Source organism: Salvelinus namaycush, chromosome 3 (genome assembly GCF_016432855.1).
Source record: "Salvelinus namaycush isolate Seneca chromosome 3, SaNama_1.0, whole genome shotgun sequence".
NCBI classification, from domain to species: Eukaryota; Metazoa; Chordata; class Actinopteri; order Salmoniformes; family Salmonidae; genus Salvelinus; species Salvelinus namaycush.
In genome coordinates this window covers 13,398,814-13,426,071 of record NC_052309.1, presented here as the reverse complement: position 1 = coordinate 13,426,071, position 27,258 = coordinate 13,398,814, and the positions used below count along the sequence as shown (strand labels likewise).

Below are 27,258 nucleotides of genomic sequence, written 5' to 3'. Positions count from 1 at the left end.
GCCTCCAGAGAATCAGTCCTAGAATCATGTTTATTTATTTCATCATCTAGAATGAATCTAATGTCATTGGAGTTTAACAGTGGATCTGAACAAATGACACATGATTAAATCTACATTGTACATTTCTATAAATGATACATGACGATTCAATCTACAATGTACATTTCTTTATTGACTGTCCCTAGGCTGGGGCATCACTGCCGTATTAAATAAAAGGCAAATCCATTTTGTAATTTTGAGTTGATAATTGGGATAATAGTCAGACCACCTTTTTACCTATTACCTGTTTGTGTGCTTGGCAAAGGAAGACCTACGCTGCAACTCATATAAAGGTCTTTGCCTAGGTACTTTATATCTTAGTAATGTTATCTAATATATAAAGTACCTATGCTATGGTGCCTAAGATATATAGTATATAATGTACCTAGGCTATGGTGCCTAAGGTATATAAAGTACCTAGGCTATGGTGCCTAAGAAATATAGTATATAAAGTACCTAGGCTATGGTGCCTAAGATATATAAAGTACCTTCGCTGTGTCTGTGTCCCACCCAAAAAGAGCAAGCAAGAGCACTTGAATAAAAAAAGAGAAATCCGTTTGAACCACAATTGCATTAAATCCATCCTTTCTAATGCCAACGACAGTGTGACAAGAGTATTGACATTTATATTATATGTACATTATAAATGTTCCCGTCTCTCAATGTGATTGACTGTTTTTGTTTTTACGAAAAATAGAATTAGGCATCATACCTAGATCAGCGAGGGATGTGGGAGGGAGAGGGATGGGAGAGATTTGTTTTCTCTCTCTGAAGACATCAGTCTGTTACCAGTGGGGAAGTAGAAGCTAGATGGTGTGTGTGTTTGAGAGTGTGTGGAAGATGGTGGTAGTTGGATGATGACTAAGGGAAGGCTGTTTGGAGTGTGTGTGTTTGCATGGGTGGCGGTATTAAGGGGTGGAGGTATTGATGGTGGATGGGGGTGGAGGTATTGAGGGTCAATAGAGAATGGGGTTGACGCGTATGTGAGCGGCGATGGGGTCTCGTCTTGTTTCTGACTTCTGTTCCAGCTCCTCAACATATCTCACAGAATGTACAGAGATCGTTTAATCAAGGTTTTTCTTAATAGCTGCATTTCAAAACTTTTTTTTGTCAAGTATTTGTACTGCGAGGCCTCTGATTTATGTAGCTGTATCCATTCAATAAAAAAATGAAAAGAAACACCTTGTAGAATTTGTTGAATGACAAAGTACAGTGTTTTCTATACATCTAGATTTGTTGTAGTATGCAAAATGTAATTAAAACAAATAAAATACAACACTTATTTTATTCATTTTCCAAATTCAGCATATACACTAGGGGTTACGGGTCTTGTTCTGGGTGGGATTTGGAATGTTAATAATTTCTGGTGTTCTTGACGCCAGGAATGTCCTACTGGTCTCAGAACCTTTTCTACGATCTTAGAGCCTGTTTCTGATTTGAGAAGAACCACGAAAATAAAAAAATAACGCTGTTCTGTTTTGAAGGACTAAGAGAGAATACTTTTCAAATGAATACAATAACAATAATCATATTTGTCAACCTCAGTCATGGGTTCACACCAGGAAATATATTAACGTGAATAAAAAGCTGTACTAATACACAACAACATTTCTATAAAACATGAACCATGGTCGATCAATCATGTAAAAACAAATTACAGTGATAATGTGAAGTTTGAACATACAGTGCTTTCGGAAAGTATTCAGACCACTCGACTTTCTCCACATTTTGTTACTTTACAGCCTTATTCAAAAAAATAAAGGTTTTTCCCTCAATCTACACACAATACCCCATAACGACAAAGCAAAAACAGGTTTTTAGAAATGTTGCCAATTTATTAAAAATAAAAACACCTTATTTACACAAGTATTCAGACCATTTGCTATGAGACCCAAAATTGAGCTTAGGTGCAACCTGTTTCCATTGATTATACTTGAGATGTTTCTACAACTTTATTGGAGTTCACCTGTGGTAAATTCAATTGATTGGACATGATTTGGAAAGGCACACACCTGTCTATATAAGGTCCCACAGTTGACAGTGCATGTCAGAGCAAAAACCAAGCAATGAGGTTGAAGGAATTGTCCGTAGAGCTCCGAGACAGGATTGTGTTGAGGCACAGATCTGGGGAAGAGTACCAAAACATATCTGCAGCATTAAAGGTTCCCAAGAACACAGTGTCCTCCATCATTCTTAAATGGAAGAAGTTTGGAACCACCACGACTCTTCCTAGAGCTGGCCGTCCGGGAAAAACTGAGCAATCAGAGGAAATGGCCTTGGTCAGGGAGGTGACCAAGAACCCGATGGTCACTCTGATAGAGCTCCAGAGTTCCTCTGTGGAAATGGGAGAATCTTCCAAAAGGACAACCATCTCTGCAGCACTCCACCAATCAGGCCTTTATGGTAGAGTGGCCAGACGGAAGCCACTCCTAAGTAAAAGCAACATGACAGCCCACTTGGAGTTTGCCAAAAGGCACCTAAAGGACTCTGACCATGAGAAACAAGATTCTCTGGTCTGATGAAACCAATTATTTGGCCTCAATGCCAAGTAACACGTCTGAAGGAAACCAGGAACTACTCATCTCCTGGCCAATACCATCCCTACAGTGAAGCATGGTGGTGGCAGCATCATGCTGTGGGGATGTTTTTCAGCGGGAGGAACTGGGAGACTAGTCAAGATCAAGAGAAAGATGAACAGAGCAAAGTACAGAGAGATCCTTGATGAAAACTTGCTCCAGAGTGCTCAGAGCCTCAGACTGGGGCGAAGGTCCACCTTCCAACAGGACCCTAAGCACACAGCCAAGACAATGCAGGAGTGGCTTCGGGAGTGGCCCAGCCAGAGCCTGGACTTGAACCCGATTGAACATCTCTGGAGAGACCTGAAAATAGCTGTGCAGCGACTCGCCCTATCAAACCTGACAGAGCTTGAGAGGACCTGCAGAGAAGAATGGGAGAAACTCCCCAAATAAAGGTGTGCCAAGCTTGTTGTGTCCTACCCAAGAAGACAATCACTGCCAAAGGTGCTTCAACAAAACACTGAGTAAAGGGTCTGAAAACTTATGTAAACATGATGTTTGTTTTTTTAAATCCATTTAAGAATAAGGCTGTAACGTAACAATGTGGAAAAAAGAGAAGGTCTGAATACTTACCGAATGCACTGTAGATTTACTATGAAAATGATAATATTTTCACATTTCTAGTTGTATTAAAAGCAGTGATAATTATTGTGTGGCCAGATAGTGTGTGTACAGTATGTACATCTGTGTGTATGTGGTGCGGAGGCAGTAGATACTAGGAGATTCTCAATGCTTATGATCAGATCGGTTAGGATTAGGGGTAAGACTTGGGTCAGGCTTGTCTCTGTACTGATGCTCTATATCAAAGCCAGTGAGACTAGGGCCCAGATTCAATCAGATCCAGCATTAACCAGCGACAGCAGACACTCGCATAGCTGATGTTTTGGAGGTGTAACTAAGTTGGAGCTGTTAAAACATGATCAGCTGCTCTTGATCATTGTCACGCAGCCGCACCCATCCCACTCGCATTAGAAGTTCAGAATGTAGGCCATATGGAAATAATGACGCTCAAATTGAAAATCACTAAACTAAATGATGATGGTTTCTATCATCCAAATGTAGGTATAGATTACATCTCACATTCCAGTCTTCCAACTTGTAAACAAGGCTACATGGGATTTCTCTTAATGCAACTCTGTTCAACCAATGGTAATGTCCGCTTTAGGTAGAATACCAGGAGGTGCTTGTGGATTTGACAGCTCTAGTGCAGTTCTACCTCTGACACCGCCAAAACAACCGCTATGCAGATGTCGGCAAAAGCGGATCTGATTGAATAGAACCCTAGAGGATATAACGGAACATACAGGTAGAATATGGCTACAGTGATATAGGACTAGTTAGGATGTGACGTATATATGGTTAGTTAGGGTGTGATAGTTTGGTGTTGTGGGGTATTCTTCGTTAGGCAGTGGAGCGGTTCCTGTTTCCTGTGATGGATAAGGTCACTTTCTGCTAGAAAAGTTGAGCATTCTTTTTCAAATGATTTCGTTTCCATAGTGACAGACGGTCAAACTCGGCGATGGGCATTCCGAACAGACGCTCAAAATCCTCAGGAGACAGGTGTCTCTGAGGAGAAAGACACACACGCTTAGTAACACACATACATTAACACAGATACACACATACAGGTGAAGTCGGAAGTTTACATACACCTTAGCCAAATACATGTAAACTCAGTTTTTCAAAATTCCTGACATTTTATCCGAGTAAAAATTCACTGTCTTAGGTCAGTTAGGATCACCACATTATTTTAAGAATGTGAAATGTCAGAATAATAGTAGAGATAATGATTTATTTCAGCTTTCATTTCTTTCATCACATTCCCAGTGGGTCAGACGTTTACATACACTCAATTAGTATTTGGTAGCATTGCCTTAAATTGTTTGACTTGGGTCAAACGTTGCAGGTACCCTTCCACAAGCTTCCCACAATAAGTTGGGTGAATTTGGCCCATTCCTCCTGACAGAGCTGGTGTAACCGAGTCAGGTCTGTAGGCCTCCTTGCTCGCACACACTTTTTCAGTTCTGCCCACATAATTTGAGGTCAAGGCTTTGTGATGGCCACTCCAATACCTTGACTTGTTGTCCTTAAGCCCTTTTGCCACAACTTTGGGAGTATGCTTGGGTCATTGTCCATTTGGAAGACCCATTTGCGACCAAGCTTTAACATCCTGACTGATGTCTTGAGATGTTGCTTCAATATATCCACATAATTTTCCTACCTCATGATGCCATCTATTTTGTGTAGTGCACCAGTCCCTCCTGCAGCAAAGCACCCCCACAACATAATGCTGCCAACCCCGTGCTTCACGGTTGGGATGGTGTTCTTCGGCTTGCAAGCTTCCCCCTTTTTCCTCCAAACATAACGATGGTCATTATGGCCAAACAGTTCTATTTTTGTTTCATCAGACCAGAGGACATTTCTCCAAAAAGTACGATATTTGTCCCCATGTGCAGTTGCAAACCGTAGTCTGGCTTTTTTATGGTGGTTTTGGAGCAGTGGCTTCTTCCTTGCTGAGTGGCCTTTCAGGTTATGTCGATATAGGACTCCTTTCACTGTGGATATAGATACTTTTGTACCCGTTTCCTCCAGCATCTTCACAAGGTCCTTTGCTGTTGTTCGGCGATTTATTTGCACTTTTCGCACCAAAGTACGTTCATCTCTAGGAGACAGAACACGTCTCCTTCCTGAGCGGTATGACGGCTGTGTGGTCCCATGGTGTTTGTACTTGCGTACTATTGTATGTACAGATGAACATGGTACCTTGAAATACAATCCACAGGTACACCTCAAATTATGTCAATAAGCCTATCAGAAGCTTGACATAATTTTCTGGAATTTTCCAATTTTCCTGTTTAAAGGCACAGTCAACTTAGTGTATGTAAACTTCTGACCCACTGGAATTGTGATACAGTGAATTGTAAGTTAAATAATCTGTCTGTAAACAATTGTTGGAAAAATTACTTGTGTCATGCACAAAGTAGATGTCCTAACCCACTTGCCAAAATTATAGTTTGTTAACAAGAAATTTATGGTGGTTGAAAAACGAGTTTTAATGACTACAACCTAAGTGTATGTAAACTTCCGACTTCATCTGTACATTTGAGTAATAACACACATATGACATCATATGTACACGCACACACACCTCCAGTCTGGTACGGTCCACGCCTGGCGGCAGCTTGCAGCGCCCTCTGTGGGTGACTATGAGCATTTCATATGGGTAGATCTGAGGAGAAAACACAGTTCTGGCTGGGTCTTTATATATATTTTTGCCTGTGTGCATGAATGCGTGGTGCATATTCACCAGTGCTCACCTTCTGTTCCAGCATACTTGGCAGTGAGTTTCCTCTGTCCATCCTTTCCCGCGGTGCCTCTCCATTCTAGACACACACACACACACGCCGTTTGTGTAATCAAAATGCCTTGGAGGTAGATAGATATGACTTGAGCAGAGGGAAGAGTCGGTATGAAAATAAGGCCGGGATTCAACCTGACCACGCTTGTAGACAACACAGCTTTTTAAAAGGCAATGTTATCGCTTTCGTGGAGATCGCATGTCAAGGCTACAGATGTTGGCTCAGTTAGATATTAACGCAGATCTGGTGCTGATCAGAATAAATCCTGGCATAAGAACACCCTTACCTGTTCAGCTGCACAACACAACAGGGAGAGACAAGAGAAAAGAAGATAATTAAATAGTTATATTCAACATATAAAAGGCTGTAGATATACACTTTAATATACACTCAGTGGCCAGTTTATTAGGTACACCACCCCGTTCACGAAAATAGTTCGCTCCTACAGACAGTGAGTCACATGGCTGTAGCTTGCTATATAAAGCAGGCATACAGGCATTGGGGCAAATAACGGCACAGTACACAACTCGTCATTCCTTGTCACAGATGGGCTATTGCAGCTGACGACCACACCAGGTTTTACTCCTATAAGCTAAAAACAAGAAGAAGCATCTCCAGTGGGCACGCGATCACCTTCACTGGACAATTAAGGAGTGGAAAAACATGCTGATGGCAGAGTCAGGATTTGGCGTAAGCAACGTGAGTCCATGGCCCCATCCTGCCTGGTGTCAACAGTACAGGCTGGTGGCGGTGGTGTAATGGTGTGGGGAATGTTTTCCTGGCACACGTTAGGTCCCTTGCTACCAACTGAGCATAATTTGAACGCCACACCTTGTAGAATACATTCCCCAAAGAATTTTGGTTGTTCTGGAGGCAACTGGCCACTGTGTGTATATACAGAACCAGTCAAAAGTTGGCACACCAACTCATTCTAGGGTTTTTCTTTATTTAGACTATTTTCTACCAAAAAGTGCTATGATGAAACTGGCTCTCATGAGGACCGCCTCAAGAAAGGAAGACCCAGAGTTACCTCTGCTACAGAGGATACTTTCATTAGAGTTAACTCCAAATAAATGCTTCACAGAGTTCACATCTCAACATCAACTGTTCAGAGGTGACTGCGTGAATCAGGCCTTCATGGTCGAATTGCTGCAAATAAATCACAACTAAAGGACACCAATAAGAAGAAGACTCTTGCTTGGGCAAAGAAACACGAGCAATGGACATTAGACAGGTGGAAATCTAGTAGGTGAACGGATGATCTCAGCATGTGTGGTTGCCACCGTGAAGAATGGAGGAGGTGGTGTGATGGTGTGGGGGTGCTTTGCTGGTGACACTGTCGTGATTTATTTAGAAATCAAGGCACACTTAACCAGCATGGCTACTATAGCATTCTGCAGCGATACACCATTCCATCTAGTTTGCGTTTAGTTTGCATCTACCATTTGTTTTTCAACAGGACAATGACCCAAAACACATCTCCAGGCTGTGTAAGGGCTATTTGACCAAGAAGGAGAGTGATGGAGTGCTGCATCAGATGACCTGGCCTCCACAATCACCCGACCTCAACACAATTGAGATGGTTTGGGATGGGTTGGACCGCAGAAAAGCAGCCAACAAGCGCTCAGCATATGTGGGAAGTCCTTCAAGACTGTTGGAAAAGCATTCCTCATGAAGCTGGTTGAGAGAATGCCAAGAGTGTGCAAAGCTGTCATCAAGGCAAAGGGTGGCTTCTTTGAAGAATCTCAAAAATAAAATATATTTTTATTTGTTTAACACTTTTTGGTTACTACATGATTCCTTTTGTGTTATTTCATAGTTTTGATGTCTTCACTATTATTCTACAATGTAGAAAATAGTAAAGATAAAGAAAACACTTGAATGAGTAGGTGTGTCCAAACTTTTGACTGGTACTGTATATATGCAGTGCATTCAGAAAATATTCAGAACCCTTGACTTTTTCCACATTTTGTTACTGTCACGCCCTGGCCTTAGTATTCTTTGTTTTCTTTATTATTTTAGTTAGGTCAGGGTGTAACATGGGGAATGTTTGTGTTTTTGTCTAAGTCTTGGGTGGTTATATGGTAAAGGGGGTGTTGGGTTTAGTGTATGGGGTTGTGTTTAGTGAATGTGTCTAGGTATGTCTATGGTTGCCTGAGTGGTTCTCAATCAGAGACAGCTGTCTTTCATTTGTCTCTGATTGGGAGCCATATTTAAGGCAGCCATAGGCATTATGCGTTTGTGGGTAATTGTCTATGTCATTGTGTAGTGGTCAGTGTCAGCACCTTTTGTTTATATAGCTTCACGGTCGTCAGTTTGTTGTTTTGTTTCGTTCGTTGTTCGTCTCTCTAATAAAAGAGAATGTATTTTTCACACGCTGCGTTTTGGTCCTCTCTTCCAAGTCAAGACGATCGTGACAGAATTACCCACCAATCTAGGACCAAGCGGCGTGTCAAGCGGCAACAGGACCCACCTACACAGGATTCATGGACATGGGAGGAGATACTGGATGGTAAGGGACCTTGGGCACAACCGGGAGAATATCGCCTCCCTCGTGAAGAGCTGGAGGCAGCTAAAGCCGAGAGGAGGCGATATGAGGAGGCAGCACGGAAGCAAGGCTGGAAGCCCGTGAGTACAACCCAAAAATTTCTTGGGGGGGGGCATAAAGGGAGTGTGGCGAAGTCAGGTAGGAGACCTGCGCCTACTCCCTGTACTTACCGTGGAGAGCGAGAGTACGGGCAGACACTGTGTTACGCAGTAGAGCGCATGGTGTCTCCTGTACGCGTGCATAGCCCGGTTCGGTACATTCCATCTCCACGTATCGGCCGGGCTAGATTGAGCGTTGAGCCGGATGTCATGAAGCCGGTCCAACGCATCTGGTCACCAGTGCGTCTCCTCGGGCCGGCTTACATGGCACCAGCCTTACGCATGGTGTCCCCGGTTCGCCTACATAGCCCGGTGCGGGTTATTCCACCTCCCCGCACTGGTCAGGCGACGGGGAGCATACAACCAGGTAAGGTTGGGCAGGCTCAGTGCTCAAGGGAGCCAGTACGCCTGCACGGTCCGGTATTTCCGGCGCCACCTCCCCGCCCCAACCCAGTACCACCAGTGCCTACACCACGCACCAGGCTTCCTGTGCGTCTTCAGAGCCCTGTGCCTCCTCCACGCACTAGCTCTATGGTGCGTGTCTCCAGCCCAGTACCACCAGTGCCTCCTCCACGCACTAGCCCTATGGTGCGTGTCTCCAGCCCTTTACCACCAGTGCCTACACCACGCACCAAGCCTCCTGTGTGTCCCCAGAGTCCTGTGCGTCCTGTTGCTGCTCCCCGCACTAGCCCTGAGATGCGTGTCCTCAGCCCGGTACCACCAGTTCCGGCACCACGCACTAGGCCTAATGTGCGTCCCCAGGGTCCAGCATGCCCTGTTCCTTCTCCCCGCACTAGCCCTGAGATTCGTGTCCTCAGCCCGGTACCTCCAGTTCCGGCACCACGCACCAGGCCTACAGTGCGTCTCAGCCGGCCAGAGTCTGCCGTCTGCCCAACGGCGCCTGAACTGCCCGTCTGCCCAACGGCGCCTGAACTGCCCGTCTGCCCAACGGCGCCTGAACTGCCCGTCTGCCCAACGGCGCCTGAACTGCCCGTCTGCCCAACGCCGTCTGAACTGTCCGTCTGTCAAGCGCCGCATGAACTGCCCGTCTGTACTGAGTATTCAAAGCCGCCCGTCTGTACTGAGCCTGCAAAGCCGCCCGTCTGCCATGAGCCTTCAGAGCCGTCCGCCAGACAGGAGCCGCCAGAGCCGTCCGCCAGACAGGAGCCGCCAGAGCCTTCCGCCAGACAGGAGCCGCCAGAGCCTTCCGCCAGACAGGAGCCGCCAAAGCCTTCCGCCAGACAGGATCAGCCAGAGTCGCCAGCCAGCCATGAGCAGCCAGAGTCGCCAGCCAGCCATGAGCAGCCAGAGTCGCCAGCCAGCCATGAGCAGCCAGAGTCGCCAGCCAGCCATGAGCAGCCAGAGTCGCCAGCCAGCCATGAGCAGCCAGAGTCGCCAGCCAGCCATGAGCAGCCAGAGTCGCCAGCCAGCCATGAGCAGCCAGAGTCGCCAGCCAGCCAGGATCTTCCAGAGCCGCCAGTCAGCCAGGATCTACCAGAGACACCAAAGCTGGTATTGACAATGGTGGAGTGGGGGTCACGTCCCGCACCCGAGCCGCCGCCATAGGAAGGCCCACCCCGGACCCTCCCCTTCTGTGTTAGGTTTTGCGGCCGGAGTCCGCACCTTTGGGGGGGGGTACTGTCACGCCCTGGCCTTAGTATTCTTTGTTTTCTTTATTATTTTAGTTAGGTCAGGGTGTAACATGGGGAATGTTTGTGTTTTTGTCTAAGTCTTGGGTGGTTATATGGTAAAGGGGGTGTTGGGTTTAGTGTATGGGGTTGTGTTTAGTGAATGTGTCTAGGTATGTCTATGGTTGCCTGAGTGGTTCTCAATCAGAGACAGCTGTCTTTCATTTGTCTCTGATTGGGAGCCATATTTAAGGCAGCCATAGGCATTATGCGTTTGTGGGTAATTGTCTATGTCATTGTGTAGTGGTCAGTGTCAGCACCTTTTGTTTATATAGCTTCACGGTCGTCAGTTTGTTGTTTTGTTTCATTCGTTGTTCGTCTCTCTAATAAAAGAGAATGTATTTTTCACACGCTGCGTTTTGGTCCTCTCTTCCAAGTCAAGACGATCGTGACAGTTACGTTACAGCCTTATTCTAAAATGTATTAAATAGTCCCCCCCCTTATCAATCTACAGTCGTAGCCAAAAGTTTTGAGAATGACACAAATATAAATTTTCACAAAGTCTGCTGCCTCAGTGTCTTTAGATATTTTTGTCAGATGTTACTATGGAATACTGAAGTATAATTACAAGCATGTCAAAGGCTTTTATTGACAATTTTTATTTTATTTTTTATTTAACCTTTATTTAACCAGGTAGACAAGTTGAGAACAAGTTCTCATTTACAATTGCGATCTGGCCAAGATAAAGCAAAGCAGTTCGACAAATACAACAACACAGAGTTACCACATGGAGTAAAACAAACATACAGTCAATAATACATTTGAAAAAAAATAAGTATATACAATGTGAGCAAATGAGGTGAGATAAGGGAGGTAAAGGCAAAAAAAGGCCATGGTGGCTAAGTAAATACAATATAGCAAGTAAAACACTGGAATGGTAGATTTGCAGTGGAAGAATGTGCAAAATAAAGAAATAGAAAATAATGGGGTGAGCTGCTCTGACAGCTGGTGCTTAAAGCTAGTGAGGGAGATAAGTGTTTCCAGTTTCAGAGATTTTTGTAGTTCATTCCAGTCATTGGCAGCAGAGAACTGGAAGGAGAGGCAGCCAAAGGAAGAATTGGTTTTGGGGGTGACCAGAGAGATATACCTGCTGGAGCGCGTGCTACAGGTGGGTGCTGCTATGGTGACCAGCGAGCTGAGATAAGGGGGGACTTTACCTAGCAGGGTCTTGTAGATGACCTGGAGCCAGTGGGTTTGGCGACGAGTATGAAGCGAGGGCCAGCCAATGAGAGCGTACAGGTCGCAGTGGTGGGTAGTATATGGGGCTTTGGTGACAAAACGGATGGCACTGTGATAGACTGCATCCAATTTATTGAGTAGGGTATTGGAGGCTATTTTGTAAATGACATCACCGAAGTCGAGGATCGGTAGGATGGTCAGTTTTACGAGGGTATGTTTGGCAGCATGAGTGAAGGATGCTTTGTTGCGAAATAGGAAGCCAATTCTAGATTTTACTGTGGATTGGAGATGTTTGATGTGAGTCTGGAAGGAGAGTTTACAGTCTAACCAGACACCTATGTATTTGTAGTTGTCCACATATTCTAACATGCTGACCAGACCGGACACATCGCCATGTTATTCAATTATTGCACCCACACTGCTTGCGCGCGCCAACAAGCGTCTGCGACACTAAGGGCACGTGGATACCTGCTTCTATAAACCAATGAGGAGATGGGAGAGGCAGGACTTGCAGCGCGATCTGCGTCAGAAATAGGAACGACATCTATTTTAGCCCTTGGTGTCGCAGACGCTCGTTGGCGCGCGCAAGCAGTGTGGGTGCAATAATTGAATAACATGGGTTTCTAAATTTATTTTGCGACGCTCGCACACGCGACGTGTCCAGTCTGGTCAGCATGTAAAATAGATGTCGTTCCTATTTCTGACGCAGCACGCGCTGCAAGTCCTGCCTCTCCCATCTCCTCATTGGTTATGCACGATAGCGTACGCGCGCAGCCGGTTTGGGCAAGGTGTAAGTCGGAACCGTCCAGAGTAGTGATGTTGGACGGGCGGGCAGGTGCAGGTGCAGGCAGCGATCGGTTGAAGAGCATGCATTTAGTTTTACTTGTATTTAAGAGAAATTGGAGGCCACGGAAGGAGAGTTGTATGGCATTGAAGCTCGTCTGGAGGGTTGTTAACACAGTGTCCAAAGAAGGGCCAGAAGTATACAGAATGGTGTCGTCTGCGTAGAGGTGGATCAGAGACTCACCAGCAGCAAGAGCGACATCATTGATGTATACAGAGAAGAGAGTCGGTCCAAGAATTGAACCCTGTGGCACCACCATAGAGACTGCCAGAGGCCCCGACAACAGGCCCTCCGATTTGACACACTGAACTCTATCAGAGAAGTAGTTGGCGAACCAGGCGAGGCAATCATTTGAGAAACCAAGGCTATCGAGTCTGCCGATGAGGATGTGGTGATTGACAGAGTCGAAAGCCTTGGCCAGGTCAATGAATGCGGCTGCACAGTATTGTTTCTTATCGATGGTGGTTAAGATATCGTTTAGGACCTTGAGCGTGGCTGAGGTGCACCCATGACCAGCTCTGAAACCAGATTGCATAGCGGAGAAGGTATGGTGGGTTTCGAAATGGTCGGTAATCTGTTTGTTGACTTGGCTTTCGAAGACCTTAGAAAGGCAGGGTAGGATAGATATAGGTCTGTAGCAATTACATGAATGAATTACATGTCATAGCAATGAAAAGCAATTACATGTCATGAATTACATGACAATTACATGAAGTTGATGCAGAGTGTCAATATTTGCAGTGTTGACCCTTCTTTTTCAAGACCTCTGCAATCTGCCCTGGCATGCTGTCAATTAACTTCTGGGCCACATCCTGACTGATGGCAGCCCATTCTTGCATAATCAATGTTTGTCAGAATTTGTGGGTTTTTGTTTGTCCATCCGCCTCTTGAGGATTGACCACAAGTTCTCAATGGGATTAAGGTCTGGGGAGTTTCCTGGCCATGGACCCAAAATATCTATGTTTTGTTCTCCGAGCCACTTAGTTATCACTTTTGCCTCATGGCAAGGTGCGCCATCATGCTGGAAAAGGCATTGTTCGTCACCAAACTGTTCCTGGATGGTTGGGAGAAGTTGCTCTTGGAGGATGTGTTGGTACCATTCTTTATTCATGGCTGTGTTCTTAGGCAAAATTGTGAGTGAGCCCACTCCCTTGGCTGAGAAGCAACCCCACACATGAATGGTCTCAGGATGCTTTACTGTTGGCATGACACAGGACTGATGGTAGCGCTCACCTTGTCTTCTCCGGACATGCTTTTTTCCCGATGCCCCGAACAATTGGAAAGGGGATTCATCAGAGAAAATGACTTAACCCCAGTCCCCAGCAGTCCAATCCCTGTACCTTTTGCAGAATATCAGTCTGTCCCTGATGTTTTTCCTGGAGAGAAGTGGCTTCTTTGCTGCTCTTCTTGACACCAGGCCATCCTCCAAAAGTCTTCGCCTCACTGTGCGTGCAGATGCACTCACACCTGCCTGCTGCCATTCCTGAGCAAGCTCTGTACTGGTGGTGCCCCGATCCCGCAGCTGAATCAACTTTAGGAGACGGTCCTGGCGCTTGCTGGACTTTCTTGAGCGCCCTGAAGCCTTCTTCACAACAATTGAACCGCTCTCCTTGAAGTTCTTGATGATCCGATAAATGGTTGATTTAGGTGCAATCTTACTGGCAGCAATATCCTTGCCTGTGAAGCCCTTTTTGTGCAAAGCAATGATGACGGCACGTGTTTCCTTGCAGGTAACCATGGTTGACAGAGGAAGAACAATGATTCCAAGCACCACCCTCCTTTTGAAGATTCCAGTCTGTTATTCGAACTCAATCAGCATGACAGAGTGATCGTCAGCCTTGTCCTCGTCAACACGAGAGAATCACTGACATGATGTCAGCTGGTCCTTTTGTGGCAGGGCTGAAATGCAGTGGAAATGTTTTTGGGGGATTCAGTTCATTTGCATGGCAGAGGGACTTTGCAATTAATTGCAATTCATCTGATCACTCTTCATAACATTCTGGAGTATATGCAAATTGCCATCATACAAACTGAGGCAGCAGACTTTGTGAAAATGTATATTTGTGTCATTCTCAAAACTTTTGGCCACGACTGTACAAACAATACCCTATAATGACCAAGCAAAAATAGGTTTAGAATTTTTTTCGCATTCATAAAAAAAAATACAAAAAAATGAGAAGTTACATTTGTGTAAGTATTCAGAACCTTTTTCCCCCCTTTATTTAACTAGGCAAGTCAGTTAAGAACAAATTCTTATTTTCAATGATGGCCTAGGAACAGTGGGTTAACTGCGTTGTTCAGGGGCAGAACGACAGATGTTTACCTTGTCAGCTCGGGGATTTGATCTTGCAACCTTTCGTTTACTAGTCCAATGCTCTAACCACTAGGCTACCTGCCGCCCCTTTACTCAGTACTTTGTTGAAGCACCTCAGCGATTACAGCCTCGAGTCGTCTTGGGTATGACGCTACACATTTTGACAGCTCCAACTTAGTTACACCTCCAAAACATCAGCTATGCGAGTGTCTGCTGTCGCTGGTTAATGCTGGATCTGATTGAATCTGGGCCCTAGTCTCACTGGCTTTGATATAGAGCATCAGTACAGAGACAAGCCTGACCCAAGTCTTACCCCTAATCCTAACCGATCTGATCATAAGCATTGAGAATCTCCTAGTATCTACTGCCTCCGCACCACATACACACAGATGTACATACTGTACACACACTATCTGGCCACACAATAATTATCACTGCTTTTAATACAACTAGAAATGTGAAAATATTATCATTTTCATAGTAAATCTACAGTGCATTCGGTAAGTATTCAGACCTTCTCTTTTTTCCACATTGTTACGTTACAGCCTTATTCTTAAATGGATTTTAAAAAACAAACATCATGTTTACATAAGTTTTCAGACCCTTTACTCAGTGTTTTGTTGAAGCACCTTTGGCAGTGATTGTCTTCTTGGGTAGGACACAACAAGCTTGGCACACCTTTATTTGGGGAGTTTCTCCCATTCTTCTCTGCAGGTCCTCTCAAGCTCTGTCAGGTTTGATAGGGCGAGTCGCTGCACAGCTATTTTCAGGTCTCTCCAGAGATGTTCAATCGGGTTCAAGTCCAGGCTCTGGCTGGGCCACTCCCGAAGCCACTCCTGCATTGTCTTGGCTGTGTACTTAGGGTCATGGTCCTGTTGGAAGGTGAACCGTCGCCCCATTCTGAGGTCCTGAACACTCTGGAGCAGGTTTTCATCAAGGATATCTCTGTACTTTGCTCTGTTCATCTTTCCCTTGATCCTGACTAGTCTCCCAGTCCCGCCGCTGAAAAACATCCCCACAGCATGATGCTGCCACCACCATGCTTCACCGTAGGGATGGTGCCAGGTTTCCTCCAGACATGACGCTTGGCATTCAGGCCATAGAGTTCAAACCTTGGTTTCATCAGACCAGAGAATCTTGTTTCTTTTGGGTGACTTTTGGCAAACTCCAAGCGGGCTGTCATGTGCCTTTTACTGAGAAGTGGCTTCAGTCTGGCTACTCTACCATAAAGGCCTGATTGTTGGAGTGCTGCAGAGATGGTTGTCCTTCTGGAAGGTTCCACCATCTCCACAGAGGAACTCTGGAGCTCTGTCATTGACCATTAGAGTTCTTCGTTACCTCCCTGACCAAGGCCCTTCTCCCCCAATTGCTTAGTTTGGCCGAGCGGCCAGCTCTAGGAAAAGTCTTGGTGGTTCCAAACATCTTCCATTTAAGAATGATGGAGGCCACTGTGTTCTTAGGGAGCTTCAATGCTGCAGAAATGTTTTGGTACCCTTCCCCAGATCTATGCCTCGACACAATCCTGTCTCGGATTTCTACGGACAATTCCTTCGACCTCATGGCTTGGGGTTTGGTCTGACATGCACTTTCAACTGTGGGACCTTATATAGACAGGTGTGTGACTTTCCAAATCATGTCCAATCAATTGAATTTACCACAGGTGTACTCCAATCAAGTTGTAGAAACATCAAGGATGACCAATAGAAACAGGATGAACCTGAGCTCAATTTCGAGTCTCATAGCAAAGGGTCTGAATACTTACGTAAATAAGACATAAGGTTTTATATTTTTCATAAATTAGCAACATTTTCTAAAAACTTGTTTTCACTTTGTCATTATGGAGTATTGTGTGTAGATTGATGAGGAAAATGTTTTATTTAATACATTTTAGAATAAGGCTGTAACGTAACAAAATGTGGAAAAAGTCAAGGGGTCTGAATACTTTCCGAATGCACTGTATGTGCATTTTGTTGTTTTTGTTTGTTCAAAATGAATTAAATATATGTTTTCCCCCATCACACACAATACCCCATAATGACACATTTTGTGAATCAATCAATAATTATCATTTATAAAATTCTTCATGCTCTGTCAAGTTGGTTGTTGATCATTGCTAGACAGCCATTTTCAAGTCTTGCCATAGGTGCTCTTCTTTGCAAGGCATTGGAAAACCTCTCTGGTCTTTGTGGTTTAATTTTTGTTATGAATTCACTGTTTGACTGAGGGTCCTTACAAATAATTACATGTGTGGGGTACAGAGATGAGATAGACATTATGGGGTAATTTGGTGAAACTGATTGTGTGGGTCCTACTTCACTACTACAACTGTTTTTGTAATACATGATACCTGTAGCCTACCTGTTTTGCCCTGATTTCCCTCTGTAGTGAACTCTGCAGGCTGCATCTGCACAGAGGTAACACATATAAATCATCACGCACACACACACATACACACTTACTGCAACACATGCAAACACACTGTACACTCACCCTGGTCAGACCTGAGCTGGAGGACAACTTCAAGGAGAAACCTGAAGACATCAGAGCAACCAATCAAAATCAGGTTCTAGCACACACACACACACAGACACACACAATGGACTGTAACTTACTTGTGTGCATGTGTGTTCTGTCTGGCAGTGACTGCGTCTTCCTGCGGTCAAGTAGAGCCTTCTCCTGCTCCTCCTTCTCCTCCTTCAGGATCAGCCTGCCCAGGTTAGACTTGATCTGGCACACACGCCACACACACAAACACACCCATGCACACAGACACACCATCAATCGATAAATATTGATTAGTGAAGACGGTAAAACTTCCTATGATAATATACTGTATATACTGAATAAGCATTATAAAAGCAATTATGTAATACATTACGAAGAAGGAATCCATGTCAAGAGTTACCTTGTGGAGCTCCTGCTCCTGTAGTGTCTTGGCGTCATCAGTCAGGACTTCAAACTCATCCTTCCCCTCTTCCTCTTCCTCCTTCCTCTTCCTCCACTCGATCTCTGTGGCAACAACAGGTCAGACCACACACTACCACTACCTATCCAATCACGTGTGTGTGTTTGGTTTTTCTATCCTTGTCCCCACAAGTCAAGGAAAAAGGCTATTTGAGGCTTAAGGCTACTTACTACAAGCTTCACTCCGTTCATGTGCGTGGAGTGGGAATTTTGGAACAGCAGACATCTTCTGGTGTCATGATATCCTCACCAGTCCCACTCCCATTCATAAGGGGGCGATAGCAAAGTTTTTTATTTCTGTAATTTCATTTTGTGAAGTGTTGCCGCCTTCCCTTGCTAGTAGTAGCTAGCTGACAGCCTAGCTATACCCTGATGAAGACAGCTTGTCTGTCGAAACCTTGGTTATTAAATGATTGCATCTGAGCTCCTAGAGTGTGTGGCTCTCCTTTAATTTTTCAAGTGTTCTACTCCGCTAGCCAGCACCTCGCCTAAATAGGTGTGCGTTTTTTCCGCCTCTAGATTAGCCTGGCTAAAAACACAGCAAGCTAGCTGGGAAACTCTTTTCACGCCACTTCAATAAAAATGAATTTTCGTAGCAGGTTAGGAGAGCATTTTTGCTAACCCTAACCCTTTTCCTAACCTTAACCTCAGTCTCCTAACCTGCTACGTTAATTCTACTAACCTGCTCCGTAAGTTCTCTTAACCTGCTACGAAAAAGTAACTTCAGTTTCGAAGTAGCGTGAAATAAGTGTTTAACCATGCTAGCTAGCTTCATGTGAAATAAATCAGATTTATAATAAAAAAATATGCCCTGGCAAATATACTTATACAGTGCCTTCGGAAAGTATTCAGACCCCTTGACCTTTTCCACATTTTGTTACATTACAGGCTTATTCTAAAATGTATTACAGTTTTTCCCCCTCATCAATCTACACACAATACCCCATAATGACAAAGCAAAAACTGTTTTTTAGAAATGTTTGCAAATTTATACCGGTGTAACCTAAAACATTATCCCAGTTTGATATGCTGCTTGTGTATTCATTCTGATATCAGCAAAAAATAGAAAAGCATGTTTTGGTCACAGAGAAAAAAAGCACATGGCTAGCTAGCTGGCTACAACAAGTTCTACCATTTCACACTAGCCTGGAATCACTGGTTATTTCTTGTATACAAAATACCTTTTGGGGTGGATTTTTATTGTTTGAACAGTCGCTGAGATTACTACTACACTGATGAATAGCCTATGAATACTATTTTGATGAATAGCCTATAGATCAGATCAAGGAACCAAGCGACAACACTGCCACAACGGCTGTGGAAGGAATGATAAGGTGTCTCTCAATTTTCAGGTAGTACAAAAGTACATTGCATGCCGGAGCGTATTACAAGGCTCCGTCCCTTTTGTGACGAAAAACGACATTGCAACACTCCATACCGTCCTTCTCCGTAGTGTGTGAATTTACCTCTAGGGGTTAGGTTTAGGTTTACAATTAGGGTTAGAATTAGGGTTAGGAGTTAAGACAATTTATGAATATATATTCATTTATGGACATTTACTTTGTATTTATTATGGATCCCAGTTTGTTGCTGCCAAGGCATCTGCTACTCTTCCTGTGGTCCGGGCAAAATTAAAAGCAGTTATACAATTTTAAAAACATTACAATACAAGTGTGTGCCCTCGGGCCTCTACTCCACTACCACAAATCTACAACACAAAATCCATGTGTACATGTGTGTATAGTGCGTATGTTATCGTGTGTGTGTGTGTGTGTGTGTGTATGTATGTGTCTGTGCCTATGTTTGTGTTGCTTCACAGTCCCCGCTATTCCATAACATGCATTTTTATCATTTAAAAAAAATCTGATTCTACTGTTACCTGATATGGAATAGAGTTCCATGTAGTCGTGGCTCTATGTAATACTGTGCACCTCCCATAGTCTGTTCTGGACTTGGGGACCGTGAAGAGACCTCTGGTGGCATGTCTTGTGGGGTATACATGGGTGTCTGAGCTGTGTGCTAGTCGTTTAAACAGACAGCTCGGTGCTTTCAACATGTCAATACCTTTCCAAATACAAGTAGTGATGAAGTCAATCTCTCCTCCACTTTGAGCAAGGAGAGATTGACATGCATATTATTAATGTTAGCTCTCTGTGTACATCCAAGGGCCAGCCATGCTGCCCTGTTCGGAGCCAATTGCAATTTTCCTAAGTCCCTCTTTGTGGCACCTGACCACACGACTGAACAGTAGTCCAGGTGCGACAAAACTAGGGCCTGTAGGACCTGCCTTGTTGATAGTGCTTTTAAGAAGGTAGAGCAGCGCTTTATTATGGACAGACTTCTCTCCATCTTAGCTACTGTTGTATCAATATGTTTTGACCATGACAGTTTAGGAACAATGTATGATGGTTGTTCCAAGAAATAAGCTTGTATGGACATGACTTTTTAACATACAGTAAATTGCTTTCACGTCTCTGACATTCACTCACAGCTATATAGGAAAAACAACGTGCAGAAAGTGGTCATCTAAATGACCCGGAAGCCTGCTTCTTCCTAGGGATGAAAATATCATAGGCCTACTACAAACTGTAAAGTTCATGGCATATATTATTAGCCATGCAGGCCAATTGGGTTAAATATATATATTTAATTTTGTATTTATTTTTTATTCCACCTTTATTTAACCAGGTAGGCTAGTTTAGAACAAGTTCTCATTTACAATTGCGACCTGGCCAAGATAAAGCACAGCAGTTCAAAACATACAACAACACAGAGTTAAACATGGAATAAATAAACATACAGTCAATAATACAGTAGAAAATAAAGAAAAATCTATATACAGTGAGTGCAAATGAGGTTAGATAAGTGAGCTAAGGCAATAAATAGGCCATGGTGGCGAAGTAATTACAATATAGCAATTAAACACTGGAATGGTAGATGTGCAGAAGATGAATGTGCAAGTAGAGATACTGGGGTGCAAAGGAGCAAGATAAATAAATAAATACAGTATGGGGATGAGGTAGTTGGATGGGCTGTTTGGATGGGCTGTTGGATGGGCTGCTCTGACAGCTGGTGCTTAAAGCTAGTGAGGAAGATATGAGTCTCCAGCTTCAGTGATTTTTGCAGTTCGTGCCCATACTCTCATTACTGGGGTCAGACAAAATCTGCAGGAAAACTTTCTAATCACTACCTTCAAAGCATTAAATGCAATACACAACTTTTATCAACAGGTTTTGCAGCATTACTTGGTTTGAATTAATCACACAGGTATTACTCAGGGATAACACATACCCCACCACACCTGACAGATCTGTGATGGTGAGGAGCGTCATAGGATGTGTCTCTATTGGAGACTATGCATTGAGGGCAGAATCTTGAAAACTGTGTGAGAAACGACTGAGTATAAATCTTCAATTTACATCAGGGGTGGTAAACTCATTCCATAGGGTTAGGTGTTTTTGGTTAGGTATAGGTTAAGGGTTAGAAGTTAGGAAAAATATGATTTTGAATGGGAATCAATTGTCTGGTCCCCACAAGGATAGTAAAACAAACATCTTACCATAGCAGAGGGTAGATAAGATCAGACGTTGTCGGCATGTTTCAAAAGTGTTGCAGAAAGATTTGTTGGCATTTTATTGCTTTGAAATGTATAGGAATGAAGGATGTAGGTAATGTTGTCCATCTGGTGTAGAAGGATTGTTCTACTCAGTTATATCACCATCACCAGCTGGGTGTTCTGTGTGCAAGGAGTTTTGAATATTAGTTTTATTTGGGATCTTACCCATAGCAGCCAGTGAGGGAGGACAGGGCCAGTACTCTGTCTCTATCTTTGAGGGCAGGTTGGGGTCTGGTTTCTGAGCTGCTGGGAACTTAGACGACTGGATAATGCTGCCCATCACCTTCTGCTTGCTGACCTCTACAGACAGGGAGAGAAAGAATTACACACACACACACACGCTCTTATACACACACACGGAGACACAAACACACATAAAGGCTTACAATCTCAAAGCCAAACACACACACACACACATACACAAATATACAGTACCCTGTTTAAAATTAGGCAGCTTCATGTAGATGTTGGCACCATTATCTGAAATAAAACACAGAATTAGAAAAGTGTGTGTGTGTGTGTGTTGGTGCACGTGTGTGTGTGTGTGTGTGTGTACCTGGCCTGTGGAAATGCTGCTGTAGGGGAATGGATGTCTTCCGGAGCTGCATTGTGGAGCCTCCTGGAGACCCTCCATCCTCCCTACACATCTTCAGCTAAGAGAGAGAATAGAGAGAGGAGAGAGAAATATATGGAGAGAAAGGGAGAGAGTTAGTGCTGCTGGGTAACTGGATGAAGAGAAACACCTACACAGCGCAACATAGAGAAATAAAGGGAAAAGGGAGGGGGAGACATGGGAGATCAGGAAAGGAGAGAGGTCTGAAGAAATGTCTTACCTCAGGAGAGGGAGGAGGAGAGATGGAGGGAGGAGAAAGGGATCTCTGGAGATGGAAGAGGAGAACACAGTCACATCACACTTCTCTTCCTAAACAGCCTTTACGAGTTACTTACTGTAACATGAATTGTGTGTGTACCTCTCTACGGGATGTATGCACTGCGTCTAGTGGTGAGTAGGTGAGGTGAGGTTGGTAGGTCATGAGATCTGGTCTCTCCACCTGCAGAATAGCACAGTCAGTGGTGAATCACAAGCACGCACGCACGCACGCACGCACGCGCACCACACACACACACACACACACACACACACACACACACACACACACACACACACACACACACACACACACACACACACACACACACACACACACACACACACACACACACACACACACACACCTGAAGAATACTTTTGTCTCTGGGCAGAGCAGCCATATCCGTGTACTCCATCACCTCATCATTCACACGGGCCTGGAGGGACAGAGAGAAAGAGTGTGTTGGTGTAGTGTGTGTATGTATGTGAATGTGTGTCACAGGAGGTTGGAGGCACCTTAATTGGGGAGAATGGGCTCATGGTAATGGCTGGACCGGAATAAGTGGAATGTTATCAAATACAACAAACCTTGTGTTTGATGCCATTCCACTTGCTCCGTTCCAGCCATTATTGTGAGCCGTCCTCCCCTCAGCAGCCTCCACTGGTGTGTGTGTGTGTGCATTTTACCTTGATGCTGGGTGAGCCAGGAGCACTTGGACCTCGCAAGGAGGACATTCTGCCCATGGCTGGCCATCCCTCTACCTACACACACACACACACACACACACACACACACACACACACACACACACACACACACACACACACACACACACACACACACACACACACACACACACACACACACACACACACACACACACACACACACACACACGTCATAGTCACACTTAACCCTAACCCCTCCATCCACAGAGGAAGACGTACAGTACCTTCTGAAAGTATTCATGCCCTTTGACTTATTCCACATTTTGTTGTTACAGCCTGAATTCAAAATGGAGTACATTTTTTTTTTTTATCTACACACAATACCCCATAATGACAAAGTCAACAAAATATTTGAAGACATTTTGTGAGTCAACAAGTTACAATCACCTTTGACAGTGATTACAGATGTGAGTCTTTCTGGGTAAGTCTCTAAGAGTTTTCCACACCTGGATTGTACAATATTTGCACATTATTCTTTAGAAAATTCTTCAAGCTCTATCAAGTTGGTTGTTGATCATTGCTAAACAACCATTTTCAAGTCTTGCCATAGATTTTCAAGCTGATTTAAGTCAAAGATAATTTGTTGTATTACTTGTGAGGCACAGGTGAGTGAGCATAATAATGAGCTTTTCATTTTTTTATTGGACTGATGGCCTGCATCTGATGGTCAGTCTGGGGGGAGCAGCGGTGAGGCTGCCTCTCACCCGACTCACCATCCCTCCGGTCTCCCTCCCTTCACTGAGAAAAGGGGACACTGTCTTCCAGCTGATGGCAAAAAAAGTCACACTGCATTATTTCTGCCTCATGTTGTTACTCCTATGACCAGAGAAAGTGAAATATTCCTCAATATTAAAAAGACACAAGTCGCTAATAATAACAACGCAAGCTTATGGGAACACTTTACTGTCCTCGTTCATTACAGCTGCAGTACTGGTTGTAGCATGAGTGGAAGTAGGGAGAACATGCATTTTATGACTTCTAAAAGTGTTGAACAAAGTGTTGTTAATGATGAATGATGATAACAACTTAAACATGAACATACTCATAAAAACAGCAGCTCTTTGCTATATTCGTTGAGTCTCTCTCTAGTCATGGTTTTAAACGTTTAGAAATCTCACAGTATCAACTTTGGTGTGCATTCAAGGTTTCTTTTTACGGTCTATAGCTTTAGGAAACTGTGCAGATATGGTGATCTGAGCTATCTGATTGGCCAGCGGTAGGCTTGTAGGTGCACTTGATTTTCTCTCTAGGATTTTGCATGTGCTTAGCTCCATTACGTTTCTTTTTTATTCTGAAAAACGCCCAGTCCTTAATGATTACAAGCATACCCATAACATAATGCAGCTACCACCATGCTTGAAAATATGGAGGGTGGTACCCAGTATTTTTTGCTGTATTACTTTAGTGCCTTGTTGCAAACAGGATGCATGTTTTGGAATATTTTTATTCTGTACAAGCTTTCTTCTTTTCACTCTGTCAATTGGGTTAGTATTGTGGAGTAACGACAATGTTGTTGATCCATCCTCATTTTTCTCCTATCACAGCCTTCCTCTCCGGCAGCTGAGTTAGGAAGGACGCCTGTATCTTTGTAGTGACTGGGTGTATTGATACACCACCCAAAGTGTAATTAATAACTTCACCATGCTTAAAGGGATATTCAATGTCTGCTTTTTAAAATGTTTACCCATCTACCAATAGGTGCTCTCATTTGCGAGGCATTTGAAAACCTCCCTGGTCTTTGTGGTTGAATGTGTGTTTGATATTCCCTGCTCGACTGAGGGACCTTACAGATAACTGTATGTGTGTGGTACAGAGATGAGGTAGTCATTCAAAAATCATGATAAACACTATTATTGCACACAGAGTGAGTCCATGCAACTTGTTATGTTATTCTCACATGTTTACTCCTGAATGTATTTAGACTTGCCATAAAAAAGTGGTTGGATACTTATTGACTCAAGACATTTTAGCTTTTCATTATTAATTAACTTGTAAATTTAAAAAAAATAATAATAACATAATTCCACTGACATTATGGGGTATTGTGTGTAGGCCTGTGACACAAAATCTCAATTTCATCCATTTTAATTTCAGGCTGTAACACAACAACATGTGGAAAAAGTCAAGGGGTGTGAATACTTTCTGAAGGCACTGTATGTTTGTGTGTCTTACCTTCTGCATGATGGTGGAAATCCTTCCTGTGGCTTAAACCAGATGACTTTGAGAGAGAAGAGTGGGAGAGAGAGAGAGGGGGGGAGCAGGGATGAGAGGAAGAACAACTCAGAAGTAGAACAGTGATGTAGATAAGGTTCATAAAGCCCGTCTTTCTGACGGAGGATATTGTTGCCACTGTAAACTGTGTCCACATGCTCCTCACAACATCACACTCACACTAACCAACTCACAATAACCACGTTTCCATCCACAGTTTTTATGAGAGTAAAGTCACAGATTAAAAAGAAATCAAGACAGCTGTGATGTAAACTTTTTTATAAATGCAGAAAGATAATTTGTTCGTTCAACACGGTGGGATTTTTTTGTGTCTGTAAAATTAATTATGCGAGAAATGGCGGTGGAAATGACTTTAAGCACAAATATTGATATAAAAACCAAGTAAACTTGGAGTTACGCAATGATATGGTGTGTGGTCCTCCCACTACAACTCAGGAAACCATGCAGTTTATGAGGCTACAAATGAAATAACTTATGAACTTCACAGGGTGGTGAAAGTGCCCGGTGAACATGATGCTCCTTTCCAATAAATATTGAGGGTTTTATTCTGGAGACATGATGATCGATGCTTGACTGCTGTTTGACAAATACAAATATTCTCACTCTCATCCATAATAATCTTATTATGTAGACCTGCCTACCCACACTGTATCTGCGAGCTGTTGGCTAGAGCACACGTGCCAAGAACAGATAAGTCACATTTGCTATTTAACGCAACAGCTTTTGTGACAAAACTACCAGTACAGTTGAAAATGTGATGGAAACACATTGAACTTCAGATTTTTATTCGGTACATGAAAACTTAAGCGATAAAGAAAATGTTGTGTGCACTACGTCATCACGCACTGATTTGTATCTGCAACAAGTCAGTTTGGTGGAAACACCACTGGTGGGAAAATGCGCATATTTTCTTTGTGGATTTAAAAATATGCGCATGAAAATTTGTAGCCAATCGGATGGAAACCGAGCTCGTGTCACACAGCACAAAAACACTGCCTTCAGGGCCTCCCAAGTGGCGCAGTGGTCTAAGGCACTGCATCACTACAGACCCGGGTTCGATCCCAGGCTGTGTCGCAGCCGGCCGTGACCGGGAGACCCATGAGGCAGCGCACAATTGGACCAGCATCATCTGGGTTAGGGGAGGGTTTGGCTGGCTGGGATGTCTTTGTCCCATCGCGCACTAGCGACTCCTTGTGTCGGGCAGGGCACAGTGCACACCGACTTTGGTTGCCAGCTGTACGGTGTTTCCTCTGACACATTGGTGCGGCTGGCTTCCGGGTTAAGCGAGCAGTGTGTCAAGAAGCAGTGCGGTTTGGCGATGGTTGTGTTTCGGAGGACGCATGGCTCTCGACCTTCGACCTCTCCCGAGTCCATGCGGGTGTTGCAGCGATGGGACAAGACTAACTACCAATTGGATATCGGGAGAAAAGGGGGTAAAAAAAAAGTTTAAAAAATAATAATATAAAAACACTGCCTTCAATAGTCACCCTACATTGTGTGTGAATGCACAGAACTCCCTTCTATCTTATATAGCGCAAGTGAACAGCAAACCTGGTTTCAAAAAACAAATAAAGAATGTGAGTGTCACGCTTGTCGTGGTTAGAAGAAGAGGAGGACCAATGCACAGCGTGGTAAGTGTCCATATTGTTTTAATACGAAATAATGAACACTGAACAAAAACAATAAAACTACCACTCCTGTACGGTGAAACAAAACACAGAACAGAAAATAATCACCCACAAAACACAATGAAAAACAGGCTACTTAAATATGGCTCCCAATCAGAGACAACGACTGACACCTGCCTCTGATTGAGAACCATACTAGGTCCAACACATAGAAATCTACCAACAGAACAAAACATAGAAAAACAACATAGAATGCCCACCCCAACTCACGCCCTGACCAAACTAAAATAAAGACATAACAAAGGAACTAAGGTCAGAACGTGACAGCTTATCTTTAATGTCTTTTTCGTTATGTGTCGGACCACACTAAGACTAGCTGTCGCTATTTGCGTCGGCTAATGGGGATCCTAATAAATCAAATCACAACGTGATGAAAAGAAAGATAATCTTTAAACAAGTGAGAGTTAAGACTATCTAGAGTTTTAAAGAAAGAGAGAAAGGGAGAGAGAATAGAGGAGGGTTAAGTCCCCATGAAGCCAGAGGGCTCCCTCACTTCCTTCTTCTTCCTTCTCC

The 27,258-nt window shown here is 43.8% G+C and overlaps 1 protein-coding gene across 1 annotated transcript in view; it reads right to left on the bottom strand.

Annotated features, from left to right (window-relative positions):
* Nucleotides 1–3,121: 3,121 nt before the first annotated feature.
* The window catches only part of LOC120044979 (dematin-like), a 40,548-nt gene continuing 16,411 nt past the window's right edge, over nt 3,122–27,258 (bottom strand). The window contains exons 2-17 of the mRNA XM_038989767.1: nt 24,998–25,043; nt 22,784–22,858; nt 22,462–22,533; nt 22,197–22,277; nt 22,059–22,103; nt 21,782–21,878; nt 21,661–21,705; nt 21,391–21,525; nt 17,551–17,654; nt 17,258–17,372; nt 17,136–17,176; nt 17,004–17,049; nt 6,261–6,268; nt 5,933–5,998; nt 5,764–5,844; nt 3,122–4,181 (exon numbers count right to left, since the gene is read on the bottom strand). Coding sequence (XP_038845695.1) covers nt 4,068–4,181; nt 5,764–5,844; nt 5,933–5,998; nt 6,261–6,268; nt 17,004–17,049; nt 17,136–17,176; nt 17,258–17,372; nt 17,551–17,654; nt 21,391–21,525; nt 21,661–21,705; nt 21,782–21,878; nt 22,059–22,103; nt 22,197–22,277; nt 22,462–22,533; nt 22,784–22,858; nt 24,998–25,006 — 1,134 coding nt within the window. The 5' untranslated portion in view covers nt 25,007–25,043 and the 3' untranslated portion in view covers nt 3,122–4,067. The remainder of the gene's footprint in view (nt 4,182–5,763; nt 5,845–5,932; nt 5,999–6,260; nt 6,269–17,003; nt 17,050–17,135; nt 17,177–17,257; nt 17,373–17,550; nt 17,655–21,390; nt 21,526–21,660; nt 21,706–21,781; nt 21,879–22,058; nt 22,104–22,196; nt 22,278–22,461; nt 22,534–22,783; nt 22,859–24,997; nt 25,044–27,258) is intronic.